Source organism: Oncorhynchus gorbuscha, linkage group LG13, assembly GCF_021184085.1.
Source record: "Oncorhynchus gorbuscha isolate QuinsamMale2020 ecotype Even-year linkage group LG13, OgorEven_v1.0, whole genome shotgun sequence".
Taxonomy (NCBI): domain Eukaryota; kingdom Metazoa; phylum Chordata; class Actinopteri; order Salmoniformes; family Salmonidae; genus Oncorhynchus; species Oncorhynchus gorbuscha.
In genome coordinates this window covers 6,913,865-6,927,324 of record NC_060185.1, presented here as the reverse complement: position 1 = coordinate 6,927,324, position 13,460 = coordinate 6,913,865, and the positions used below count along the sequence as shown (strand labels likewise).

Genomic DNA, 13,460 nt, shown 5'->3' with positions numbered 1-13,460 from the left:
ATAGACCCTAACTCACAACACTGGGTTCCATAGACCCTAACTCACAACACTGGGTTCCATAGACCCTAACTCACAATACTGGGTTCTATAGACCCTAACTCACAATACTGGGTTCCATAGACCCTAACTCACAACACTGGGTTCCATAGACCCTAACTCACAATACTGGGTTCCATAGACCCTAACTCACAATACTGGGTTCCATAGACCCTAACTCACAATACTGGGTTCCATAGACCCTAACTCACAACACTGGGTTCCATAGACCCTAACTCACAATACTGGGTTCCATAGACCCTAACTCACAATACTGGGTTCCATAAACCCTAACTCACAACACTGGGTTCTATAGACCCTAACTCACAACACTGGGTTCCATAGACCCTAACTCACAACACTGGGTTCCATAGACCCTAACTCACAACACTGGGTTCCATAGACCCTAACTCACAATACTGGGTTCCATAGACCCTAACTCACAACACTTGCATGGTTTATTTCAAGATACGGTGACGTTATGTGTTCTGTGGAAAACAGAACAGGATGTGGATGTGGGTTTGGTCGTTGCTCATGGGCAGTGGTGGAAAAAGAACCCAATTGTCATACTTGAGTAAAAGAAAAGATACCTGAATAGAAAATGACTCAAGTAAAAGTGAAAGTCACTCAGTAAAATACTACTTGAGTAGAAGTCTAAAAGTATTTGGTTTTAAATCTACTTAAGTAGCTCAGTTGGTAGAGCATGGCGCTTGTAACGCCAGGGTAGTGGGTTCGATCCCCGGGACCACCCATACGTAGAATGTATGCACACATGACTGTAAGTCGCTTTGGATAAAAGCGTCTGCTAAATGGCATATATTATTATTATTATTAAAAGTATAAATCATTTAAAATGTCTTATATTAAGTAAACCAGATAACACAATTTTCTTGTTTTTTTGAAACATTTAACGAGGCAAGTCAGTTAAGAACAAATTCTTATTTTCAATGACGGCCTGGGAACATTGGGTTAACTGCCTGTTCAGGGGCAGAACGACAGATTTGTACCTTGTCAACTCGGGGCTTTGAACTCGCAACCTTCAGGTTACTAGTCCAACACTCTAACCACTAGGCTACCCTGCCGCCCCCACTCCAACACTTAGACATCATTTACTAACCAAGTATTTGTGTTTAGTGAGTCTGCCAGATCAGAGGCCGTATTGATGACCAGTGATGCCTACGGCCTCTGGCCTCTGAATTAGACAATTGCCTGTCCTGCTAAAGCATTAAACATGTAACAAGTACTTTTGGGTTTCAGGGAAAATGTAAGGAGTAAAAAAGTATATTTTCTTTAGGAATGTAGTGGAATAAAAGTAAAAGTTGTCAAAAATATAAATAATAAAGTAAACTACAGATACCCCAAAAAAACTACTTAAGTAGTACTTAAAGTATTTGTATTTATGTACGTTGCACCACTGCTCGTGGTATTGCCCCATGCAGTTCCTGGCAAGGAGTCAGTATTTTTACATTTGTTATTTTTATGATGTCACATCCTATTCTGGAAGGTCAAGACCCTCATTTTAACTATCCACATCACGGTATCCCATAATGCCTTACCTACTGTACAATACTGCCTGATGAATTCCAGTGTTGTGTTTGTGTGTGAGAGAGAGAGAGAGAGAGAGAGAGAGAGCATTTTAATGTCTGAACCAATGTTTTTTTTTGTGTACAAAGTGTATATGATTTCTCTGAGGAATAGCATCTACCACTGCCAATGATTGTAAATATGCTGTTGAGATGGAGTCTAGATGGTTGGTCTCTATTTGTTCTGCTCTGTGAACCCTGTTATGTTATGTTCTTGTTGAACTGCATTTTAGCTTTAAACAAAAAGACTGGGATTCATTCAAACCCACCATAGCAATGTTTAGTCAATGTCTTTATTTACAATATTCATCTCGTGTACACACACTTCTAATTCTGAAATGTGAAAGCATACCTGCTAGTAGTTAGCATACCTGCTAGTAGTTAGCATACCTGCTAGTAGTTAGCATACCTGCTAGTAGTTAGCACATCTGCTAGTAGTTAGCACATCTGCTAGTAGTTAGCACACCTGCTAGTAGTTAGCACATCTGCTAGTAGTTAGCACACCTGCTAGTAGTTAGCATACCTGCTAGTAGTTAGCATACCTGCTAGTAGTTAGCACACCTGCTAGTAGTTAGCACATCTGCTAGTAGTTAGCATACCTGCTAGTAGTTAGCATACCTGCTAGTAGTTGTAGGTTTTTATACAGTCCCCAAGACCAAGAGTTTATTTGACCATTTGGAGAGAGAAAAATGCTACTGTGTAAATATTGCAATGCAGGTTTGATTGAATTGAGCCCCAGGTATTTTGTCCTACCATGCTACTCAGTTCTGTTCGGTTGGTCAAACCACAACCATGATGCCTACTCAACGTGTTGCCTTGGTGTTGTGATGCTGTGTTTTGCTTTTGTTACTGACATTATTAAGTAAAGTTTGTCTGTACGTAATCTTTGTGATGCCTCTCTTTTTTTCCTTAGTCTTAGGCCCATTGCACACATGCCCACTCACCACCTATCCACCAGACAGATGTCAGATCAGCATTTTATTGACGTTTGATACAGTTGTCAGTGGTCGTAATTAGCAAAGGATCATGGTCGATGTAGTCTTTTTTCATCCTGCCTGAAAGTCAACTGGGAGAGTCCTCGTAGCCTGTCGGCCCGTGATTGGTGTAAGCGTGTGGTCCTGTGTGGCGACAAATGTAGGAGTCAGAATGGATCGCAATTTAATTAAATATCTCGATTTATAGCAAACTTTTAATAAACTTTTAATAATAAACACATTTTAGAGCCCAAAACGTTGGTCTAAAAACAATAATTGTTTGGCCATTCTGCCGATAATTATTTACACAGGCTTTCCAGGACAGACCACGGCTTTAGGGACCGGGTTAGTATAGGGACCGGGTTAGTATAGGGACCGGTTTAGTATAGGGACTGACCACGGCTTTAGGGACCGGGTTAGTATAGGGACCGGGTTAGTATAGGGACCGGGTTAGTATAGGGACCGGATTAGTATAGGGACAGGGTTAGTATAGTGGACCGGGTTAGTATAGGGACCGGGTTAGTATAGGGACAGGGTTAGTATAGTGGCCAGGTTAGTATAGGGACCGGGTTAGTATAGGGACCGGGTTAGTATAGGGACCGGGTTAGTATAAGTACCGGGTTAGTATAGGGACCAGGTTAGTATAGGGACCGGGTTAGTATAGGGACAGACCACGGCTTTAGGGACTGGGTTAGTATAGGGACCAGGTTAGTATAGGGACCGGGTTAGTATAAGTACCGGGTTAGTATAGGGGCCAGGTTAGTATAGGGACCGGGTTAGTATAGGGACAGACCACGGCTTTAGGGACCGGGTTAGTATAGGGACCAGGTTAGTTTAGGGACTGGGTTAGTATAGGGACCGGGTTAGTATAGGGACAGGGTTAGTATAGGGACCGGGTTAGTATAGGGACCGGGTTAGTTTAGGGGACCGGGTTAGTATAGGGACCGGGTTAGTATAGGGACCGGATTAGTATAGTGACCGGGTTAGTATAGGGACCGGGTTAGTATAGGGACCGGTTTAGTATAGGGACAGACCACGGCTTTAGGGACCAGGTTAGTATAGGGACCGGGTTAGTATAGGGACCGGTTTAGTATAGGGACAGACCACGGCTTTAGGGACCAGGTTAGTATAGGGACCGGGTTAGTATAGGGACCGGGTTAGTATAGGGACAGACCACGGCTTTAGGGACCAGGTTAGTATAGGGACCGGGTTAGTATAGGGACCGGGTTAGTATAGGGACCGGGTTAGTATAGGGACCGGGTTAGTATAGGGACCGGGTTAGTATAGGGACCGGGTTAGTATAGGGACCGGGTTAGTATAGGGACCGGGTTAGTATAGTGCCCGGGTTAGTATAGTGACCGGGTTAGTATAGTGACCGGGTTAGTATAGGGACCGGGTTAGTATAGTGACCGGGTTAGTATAGTGACCGGGTTAGTATAGGGACCGGGTTAGTATAGTGACCGGGTTAGTATAGGGACCGGTTTAGTATAGGGACCGACCACGGCTTTAGGGACCGGGTTAGTATAGGGACCGGGTTAGTATAGGGACCGGGTTAGTATAGGGACCGGTTAGTATAGGACCGGGTTAGTATAGGGACCGGTTTAGTATAGGGACCGACCACGGCTTTAGGGACCGACCGGGTTAGTATAGTGACCGGGTTAGTATAGGGACCGGGTTAGTATAGGGACCGGTTTATAGGACCGGGTTAGTATAGGGACCGTATAGGGACCACGGACCGGGTTTAGGGACCGGGTTCGTATAGGGACCGGGTTAGTATAGGGACCGGGTTAGTATAGGGACCGGGTTAGTATAGGGACCGACCACGGCTTTAGGGACCGGGTTAGTATAGTGACCGGGTTAGTATAGGGACCGGATTAGTATAGGGACAGGGTTAGTATAGTGACCGGGTTAGTATAGGGACCGGGTTAGTATAGGGACCGGGTTAGTATAGGGACCGGGTTAGTATAGGGACAGACCACGGCTTTAGGGACCGGGTTAGTATAGTGACCGGGTTAGTATAGTGACCTGGTTAGTATAGGGACCGGGTTAGTATAGGGACAGGGTTAGTATAGGGACCGGGTTAGTATAGAGAACGGGTTAGTATAGGGACCTGGTTTGTATAGGGACCGGGTTAGTATAGGGACCTGGTTTGTATAGGGACCTGGTTTGTATAGGGACTGGGTTAGTATAGGGACCGGTTAGTATAGGGACCGGGTTAGTATAGGGACCGGGTTAGTATAGGGACCGGGTTAGTATAGGGACCGGGTTAGTATAGGGACCGGGTTAGTATAGGGACCGGGTTAGTATAGTGACCGGGTTAGTATAGTGAAATGAATGAATTAGGCCACACCGGTTGCTGACAGGTGTATAGGATCGAGCACACCGCCATGCAATCTCCATAGACAAACATTGTCTAACTCTACAGATAGCACCCGCAATAACGCCAGGGTAGTGGGTTCGATCCCCGGGACCACCCATACGTAGAATGTATGCACACATGACTGTAAGTCGCTTTGGATAAAAGCGTCTGCTAAATGGCATATATTATTATTATTATTATTATTATAACAACTGCAAAAAAAATGTATGTGACCAATACAATTTGATTTGAAAAGTCATAGTCAATAATAATATATGAATATTTTAGCAAACATTTTTATAATTAATTTCAAATCTGTTGAAACTATGAGAATAGAAAGGTTCAGAACTTTTGTGAAAAATCACAGCACAGTTGAAAAATATGAGGCAAAAATGGATGCTGTTAAGAGATAGATGGGGGGGTTGTGAGGAGCTGAAGGGTGGGATTAAAAACTACACGATAACTAATGTACACAGCTGTCCCTGTGAAGTGGAAATGTCTAGGAGCAACAACGGCTCAGCCTCTTAGTGGTAGGCCACACAAGCTCACAGAACGAGACCGCCAAGTGCTGAAGAATGTAGCAAATAAATATTGTCTGTCAGGTTGCAACACTCACTACCGAGTTTCAAACTGGAAGCAACGGCACCACAAAGAACTGTTCGTCGTGGACCTTCCTGAAATGGGTTTCCATGGCCGAGCAGCCGCACACAAGCCTAAGATCACCATGCACAATCTCAAGCGTCGGCTGGAGTGGTGTAAAGCTCACCGCCATTGGACTCTGGAGCAGTGGAAACGCTTTCTCTGGAGTGATGAATCACGCTTCACCATCTGGCAGTTCTACGGACTAATCTGGGTTTGGCGGATGCCAGACGAAAGCTGCCTGTCCGAATGCATAGTGGCAACTGTAAAGTTTGGTGGAGCAGGAATAATGGTCTGGGAAAGGCCCCTTAGTTCCACTGAAGGGAAATCTTAATGCTACCGCATACAATTACATTCTAGACGATTCTGTGTTTCCAACTTTGTGGCAACAGCTTTGGGAAGGTCCTTTCCTGTTTCAGCATGACAATGCCCCTGTGCACAAAGAAAAGTATATACAGAAATGGTTTGTAGAAATCGGTGTGGAAGACCTTGACTGGCCTCCGCAAAGACCTGACCTCAACCACCATCAAACACCTTTAGGATGAATTGGAAGACGATTTTTACATGCTTCAGCACTCGGCGGTCCCGTTCTGTGAGCTTGTGTGGCCTACCACTTCGCGGATGAGCCGTTGTTGCTCCTAGACATTTCCACTTCACAATAACAGCACTTACAGTTGACCGGGGAATCTCTAGCAGGGCAGAAATTTGACAAACTGACTTGTTGGAAAGGTGGCATGCTATCAAGATGCCACGTTTGACCTAGATAGTTTGTGTGTATGCATTGATACAGTATGTAGGCTACGTGTGCCTTTTTAAAAATGTATGTAGTTCTGTCCTTGAGCGGTTCTTGTCTATTGATGCTCTGTGTTATGTCATTCTCTATTATGTTTCATGTTTTTGTGTGGACCCCAGGAAGAGTAGCTGCTGCTTGTGTAACAGCTAATGGGGATCCTAATAAAATACCAAATACCAAAAGTCATTGAGCTCTTCAATACGGGCCATTCTACTGCAAATGTTTGTCTATGGAGATTGCATGGCTGTGTGCTCGATTTTATACACCTGTCAGCAATGGGTGTGGCTGAAATAGCCAAATCCACTCATTTGAATGGGTGTCCACATACTTTTGGAATGGGTGTCCACATACTTTTGGAATGGGTGTCCACATACTATTTGAAAGGGAATCCACATACTTTTGGAATGGGTGTCCACATATTTTTGGAATGGGTGTCCACATACTTTTGGAATGGGTGTCCACATACTATTTGAATGGGTGTCCACATACTTTTTGAATGGGTGTCCACATACTATTTGAATGGGTGTCCACATACTTTTTGAATGGGTGTCCACATACTTTTGGAATGGGTGCCCACATACTATTTTAGCAAATTTTGTATCATATTTTTATTCATTTAGCTTTTCGTTTTTTTGTACTATTTTATTCACTTAATTACACATGTAATTGTTGTACCATTGTCGAGGCGAATCTGCAAGTCAGAATTTCATGGCACTGTTCTCCACCTACATCATGTGTATGTGATTCATCAACAGACTAGAACTTCAACTTCTGGGTCATTGTGTGCTCTCTTACGACCACACTGGGTCATGAGAAAGGTCAACGGGGTATTGTCAAAACGAGGCCAACAATGGTTTCGTTTACATTCAACACTGCATGAAACATCATATCAACCCAAGGGAACCTGCATTTTCAAGAACATCGACAAAAGAAATAGGCAATTTTCTCTGCGTGACACCCTCAACACAATGTAATCGTTTGAATAAGCAGAGCAACGTTGACCTTGTTTCTGTCCTATCCCAAGAAGGAGCCCTGGCTATAAGAGTACCTGTAATGAAGCAGGACAGTCAAGATATGAACGCAGCAAGGAACGCAAAAAAAATGAAACTTCTCAGCTTTGTACTTTTTGCCATGATGGGCGCAGAGAACAGTCAACTACAATTAATTGACTGTGGAACAAACTTAAGGCGGCCACAATACACTGACATCTCGGTAACTTGTGGAACCAAATCTATTAGCCTGGCTATCCTCATCTGCCCAGCCATGTACACTGGCTACAACGAGTCCCTGCTTATCCTCAACCACGTCATGAATGGCCCAGCCTGCAAGGGAACCTTAGATCAAAGTGTGATTCCACCTGTCGTGAGGTTTGAATTCCCCCTCAACACAACCAATTCCTGTGGCAGCCTCTTCAGGACAATCAGCGCCGCAGGCACAGGAATATTCTCTGACTTCTCCAACCTCCAGACAGTCAACATCAGTGGTGTGGTCCGATCATATGATCCCACCACAGGGCCAGTCACTTACAACACTGAGTTGAAGTATTATTACTCCTGCGCCTATCCCTTAGAGTACCTGACCAACAACACCCAGATTGATACGTCGGCATCGTCCATTGCGGTTAAGGACAACAATGGTACTTTCATCAGCACTTTGAGTCTTAATCTTTTCAGCGATGACAACTACATTTCGCCCTTAATCATTCCGAAACAGGGTCTTGAGCTGAGGACCGAAATCTACACTCGAGTCCAAGCCACCAACCTGACCTCCCATTACCACGTGTTCCTGGACCAATGCTACGCCTCCATTTCTCCACAACCCGACGGTGACAACTCCACTGTCTTCAACCTGTTTGTCCCTTGCAATGTCGACCCGTTGACCGTCATCAAAGAGAACGGAGAGAGTCAACACGCCTGCTTCTCCTTCCCGGCCTTCCGCTTCATGGAGCAACCAAATGAGATGATGTCCACCTACTTCCTCCACTGCATCACCCGTCTCTGTGAGGAGAGCACCTGCAGTACCCTTAAACAATGTACCAACCGGAGGAGAAGGAATGCCGTTCCCGACGGAGTGACAGGGTACACAACCATTAGCTCTACTCCTATCACCATCAGAGCAGAAAGAGTTGTGGCAATAAAAGAACAGGAGACTGCCAGCAACAACTCAGACACTTCTACAGGACTTGGTGTGGCAGTGGGCTTTCTGGCATTCGTCTGTATTATTGTCATGATAATGGCAGCAGTCTTCTACAGGACACTCAAACCATTAAAAAGGGGGTTGACTGCTCCACCTTGAATGAGTTGAAATATGGGTCAGCAAGACAGACGGCGTTGTCCCTTTAAATACAGGTCAGGTTGGTGGCATTGACTTGAGTATAAATGGGGTCCTCAGCTCAAGACCGAGTGTGTGGTCCGCCTGCTGGTCTCACACCTCTGGAGGAGGACTCAACTTATCATGCCTTTTTTTCACATTTGTTTACATTTGGGAGATCTTGTTTTTCCAGTTATTTGTCTGCTACGGCTGATTAATGTCGTGTATCCTAAAGAATAGAACAATCCACCTTTTAGAGTGTTTATGTAAAGACACTATTACAGGCTTAGCTAGTGCTGTGTTTATGTAAAGACACTATTACAGGCTTAGCTAGTGTTGTGTTTATGTAAAGACACTATTACAGGCTTAGTTAGTGCTGTGTTTATGTAAAGACACTATTACAGGCTTAGCTAGTGCTGTGTTTATGTAAAGACACTATTACAGGCTTAGCTAGTGCTGTGTTTATGTAAAGACACTATTACAGGCTTAGCTAGTGCTGTGTTTATGTAAAGACACTATTACAGGCTTAGCTAGTGCTGTGTTTATGTAAAGACACTATTACAGGCTTAGTTAGTGCTGTGTTTATGTACAGACACTATTACAGGCTTAGTTAGTGCTGTGTTTATGTAAAGACACTATTACAGGCTTAGCTAGTGCTGTGTTTATGTAAAGACACTATTACAGGCTTAGCTAGTGCTGTGTTTATGTAAAGACACTATTACAGGCTTAGCTAGTGCTGTGTTTATGTAAAGACACTATTACAGGCTTAGCTAGTGCTGTGTGCAGGTGCTCATTTAATGTCATGACTAATGTACTTATGTCGCGTTAACGTCCTGTCGCAGTGATCGGAGGAACGACTTGGAGCGTTCGAGTGCTCGGAGTTCAGAAATAAAGCAAGATCGGTTCTCACCATTGACCACCCGAAATCACGGTCATGTTTGTGGTGCGTGAAGTCAGTGTTCAGCATGTGGGAAAGAGATCATGGCCAAGTTTCCTAGTCGTAACGACAAGTTGGAGGGGTATTCACGTGCATATATCCCAGTAGGAAGGTCGTATTTACGATTTACCCGAAAATATATGAACGCGGGCATGAAGGCCGCTCTGCCCCGAAGAAATAATTAATGTGGTTGGTTGACTCAATTACGAGGGCGGGGCTTACATTTGATTTCTAACCTGCTGCATGCTACAAAATGATAATTTAACCAATCTGCTGTTATGGTGAGTGAGCAATTTTTGGGTGATTTATTGTATGATTCTGTTTTTGTAGATAAATATAGCTAGTTATCATTGGAAAGTTGTTCTAATCTCACAAATATAACATGTTCATTAAAAAAAGTATATCTTCTTCATTAAACAACCTGCTAGAAAGCTAGCTGGTGCTGGTAAGATGGCTCGATAACTAATTGTGACGTGGCGAGAATCACTAGACGGGAAGGTACGTGCTTCGACTAACCTCAGCGCCCCTCACACATTGGGGCCATGTGTGTCCGACTGCCTCACAGCCACCATCCCACTTCTGACACCAATGTAGCGAACGGAGGGAGCGGCGAACCTGGGTCTCCAGCGTGAAAGGCAAACCACCTACGCAATCCCGCCAATATGGAAAGCAAAGATTGCTACAGTATGTTTTGTTGATTTTGATTATTTAACCCCCTAGAGCCAATTTGTAAGTCGCTCTGGATAAGAGCGTCTGCTAAATGACTTAAATGTAAAAAATGTAAATGTCTATTGATGCACCGGGGCATCCATATAAGTGACATAGTAAATAAATCTGTCAATTTAAGCTAGAGATATCTGCTTTCTTGCATTGACTTCGTCTCAATCCACCGCATCCACCTACGTCGCCCTTCCTCTTATGCAGTGGAAAGTGGCAGAGCTACAGCACTGTTTGTCAGACCAGGTGACATCTTGAAGATCGGCCTTCTCATATCCGCCTACAGAGGGGAGACTCTCACGAACACAATGGTGTGCTCCGTTTTGGTCTACGACCCCCACAAGTGTCACGGGACTCGTCTGAAGTCAGTAATGCTGATGTACCAACTTTTGTCTGTAGCATCTGGGCTACAAACTAATATGACATGGGAAGAACTGCTCTGGTAGGCTGCATGAAACTAGTAACTAACGTCACTAGTTACCACAGCCACAATCATAAACCCCGCCTATTTCTACAATTTCTCTTCTTAACCTAGAGTTGATGTCCACGCCCCCGCGTAAATCTAATTAGCATATATTTTGCATGGGCTGCGTCTCAATCCCTCACATCGGCCAATGGCGGCCTTCCGCATCTGCGGTGGAAGGTGGCCGAGCTACAGTGGTGTTTGTCAGACTATAAGACATCCTGAAAATCAGTCATCTCAGAAAAACATCTGTAGCTTTTGAACAGTTTGGGTTGCGTCACGTCACGGGACACGCCGGAAGTCGGTACCACCGATCTGCCATCTTCTGTTGGTATCGTCTTTAACATTTACATTTAAGTCATTTAGCAGACGCTCTTATCCAGAGCGACTTACAAATTGGTGCATTCACCTTATGACATCCAGTGGAACAACCACTTTACAATAGTGCATCTAAATATTTTAAGGGGGGGGGGGGGTGAGAAGGATTACTTTATCCTATCCTAGGTATTCCTTAAAGAGGTGGGGTTTCAGGTGTCTCCGGAAGGTGGTGATTGACTCCGCTGTCCTGGCGTCGTGAGGGAGTTTGTTCCACCATTGGGGAGCCAGAGCAGCGAACAGTTTTGACTGGGCTGAGCGGGAACTGTACTTCCTCAGTGGTAGGGAGGCGAGCAGGCCAGAGGTGGATGAACGCAGTGCCCTTATTTGGGTGTAGGGCCTGATCAGAGCCTGGAGGTACTGAGGTGCCGTTCCCCTCACAGCTCCGTAGGCAAGCACCATGGTCTTGTAGCGGATGCGAGCTTCAACTGGAAGCCAGTGGAGAGAGCTGAGGAGCAGGGTGACGTGAGAGAACTTGGGAAGGTTGAACACTAGACGGGCTGCGGCGTTCTGGATGAGTTGTAGTGGTTTAATGGCACAGGCAGGGAGCCCAGCCAACAGCGAGTTGCAGTAATCCAGACGGGAGATGACAAGTGCCTGGATTAGGACCTGCGCCGCTTCCTGTGTGAGGCAGGGTCGTACTCTGCGGATGTTGTAGAGCATGAACCTACAGGAACGGGCCACCGCCTTGATGTTAGTTGAGAACGACAGGGTGTTGTCCAGGATCATGCCAAGGTTCTTAGCGCTCTGGGAGGAGGACACAATGGAGTTGTCAACCGTGATGGCGAGATCATGGAACGGGCAGTCCTTCCCCGGGAGGAAGAGCAGCTCCGTCTTGCCGAAGATCAGCTTGAGGTGGTGATCCGTCATCCAAACTGATATGTCTGCCAGACATGCAGAGATGCGATTTAAGGAATACCTAGGATAGGATAAAGTAATCCTTCTACCCCCCTTAAAAGATTTAGATGCACTATTGTAAAGTGGCTGTTCCACTGGATGTCATAAGGTGAATGCACCAATTTGTAAGTCGCTCTGGATAAGAGCGTCTGCTAAATGACTTAAATGTAAATGTAAATGTAATGTCCGAACAGTTAGGACTACACATTAATATGATCACTATGAAAAGATGAAATATGGGTGAAAATGTTTCATTAAATATTTTTATTAAAAAAAGAATTAGTCCTAAAGGGGTCACAATTCTAAAATTAATTACATTTTTTAACACATTTTGTTACGTTACAGCCTTATTCTAAAATGGATTAAATCATTTTTTTCTCCTCTCATCAATCTACACAAAATACCCCATAATGACAATGACATCATTGCAGGAAATCTGTGATTTCCCGGGGTCCTAAAATTCTAAATGATTTCCATCTTAAAACAATCCAACCCACCATCTTAAAATTCTAAATCAAATAACTAAATTATCCTTGGTGTGACCATCTTGAACCATCTTTTCAGTTTGCGAGTGTAAAAGTAACATTTTTTTATTCATTTTTTGCACCCTCTTGACAATATCCTCTACAAAGTAACATTTTCCCTTGGGGACGGAGAGAAAATGTTGTGAATTTATCACAAATCTCCTGCAATTATGTCATTGTCATTATGGGGTATTGTGTGTAGATTGATGAGAGAAAAACCCCCGATTTAATCCATTTTAGAATAAGGCTGTAACATAACAAAATGTGTTAAAAAGTGAAGGGGTCTGAATAATTACCAAATGCACTGTATAATGACGAGATGCTCATGTCTCCGCTTTAACAATGGGAGTCGTTGTCCCAAAGCCCGGCATGCATGCGACAAGCTTAGGTTCAAAATAATCCCATTGAACGCTAGCGAAGCCAGTGAGCGTTTGGTCTCCCTTGATAAAAAAAAAAAAAAGGATAAAATAATTGCAAATCAGCGTTGATTTAAACTGAGTGAGCTCGAATGTGAATGGTCCAAAAAAAGGTTTGGATTTGGCTTCAGACCAATCACATCAAAAGCAAAATGTCATTGTCAGAAAAAAATTGAATTGTTGTATCTCGTTGTGTCATTGTCCTCCGGTGGCTATCCAGCTAGCTAAAACGTACCCTTCCCTAAATTTGCCATGTATGGAGATAGAGATTTGGACTTGTGGTTTTACTTAATTCTCCGTACTGGCCAATGATTAAAATGGCAAATCTGATCTAAGCATAAATTCATAAATTGTTGTGCCTCTGGCCTGAGAGGATGGAAGTTCAATATGTAGTTAGATGTAGTACGCTAATCTTAACGAGTTGGCTCATCGTTGCC

At 44.1% G+C, this 13,460-nt stretch overlaps 1 protein-coding gene across 1 annotated transcript; it reads left to right on the top strand.

Moving 5' to 3' along the window:
* The first annotated feature begins 7,421 nt into the window (after nt 1-7,421).
* On the top strand, nt 7,422-11,118 carry LOC123992232 (zona pellucida-like domain-containing protein 1). The gene has a single exon (XM_046293413.1). It carries the CDS (start codon nt 7,438-7,440, stop codon nt 8,677-8,679), a length of 1,242 nt encoding a protein of 413 aa, XP_046149369.1. The 5' UTR covers nt 7,422-7,437; the 3' UTR covers nt 8,680-11,118.
* Nucleotides 11,119-13,460: the final 2,342 nt, after the last annotated feature.

Bases quoted from the DNA above. Each gene is read 5' to 3' on its own strand.
- LOC123992232 (XM_046293413.1), top strand. From the start codon at position 7,438: ATGAAGCAGGACAGTCAAGATATGAACGCAGCAAGGAACGCAAAAAAA.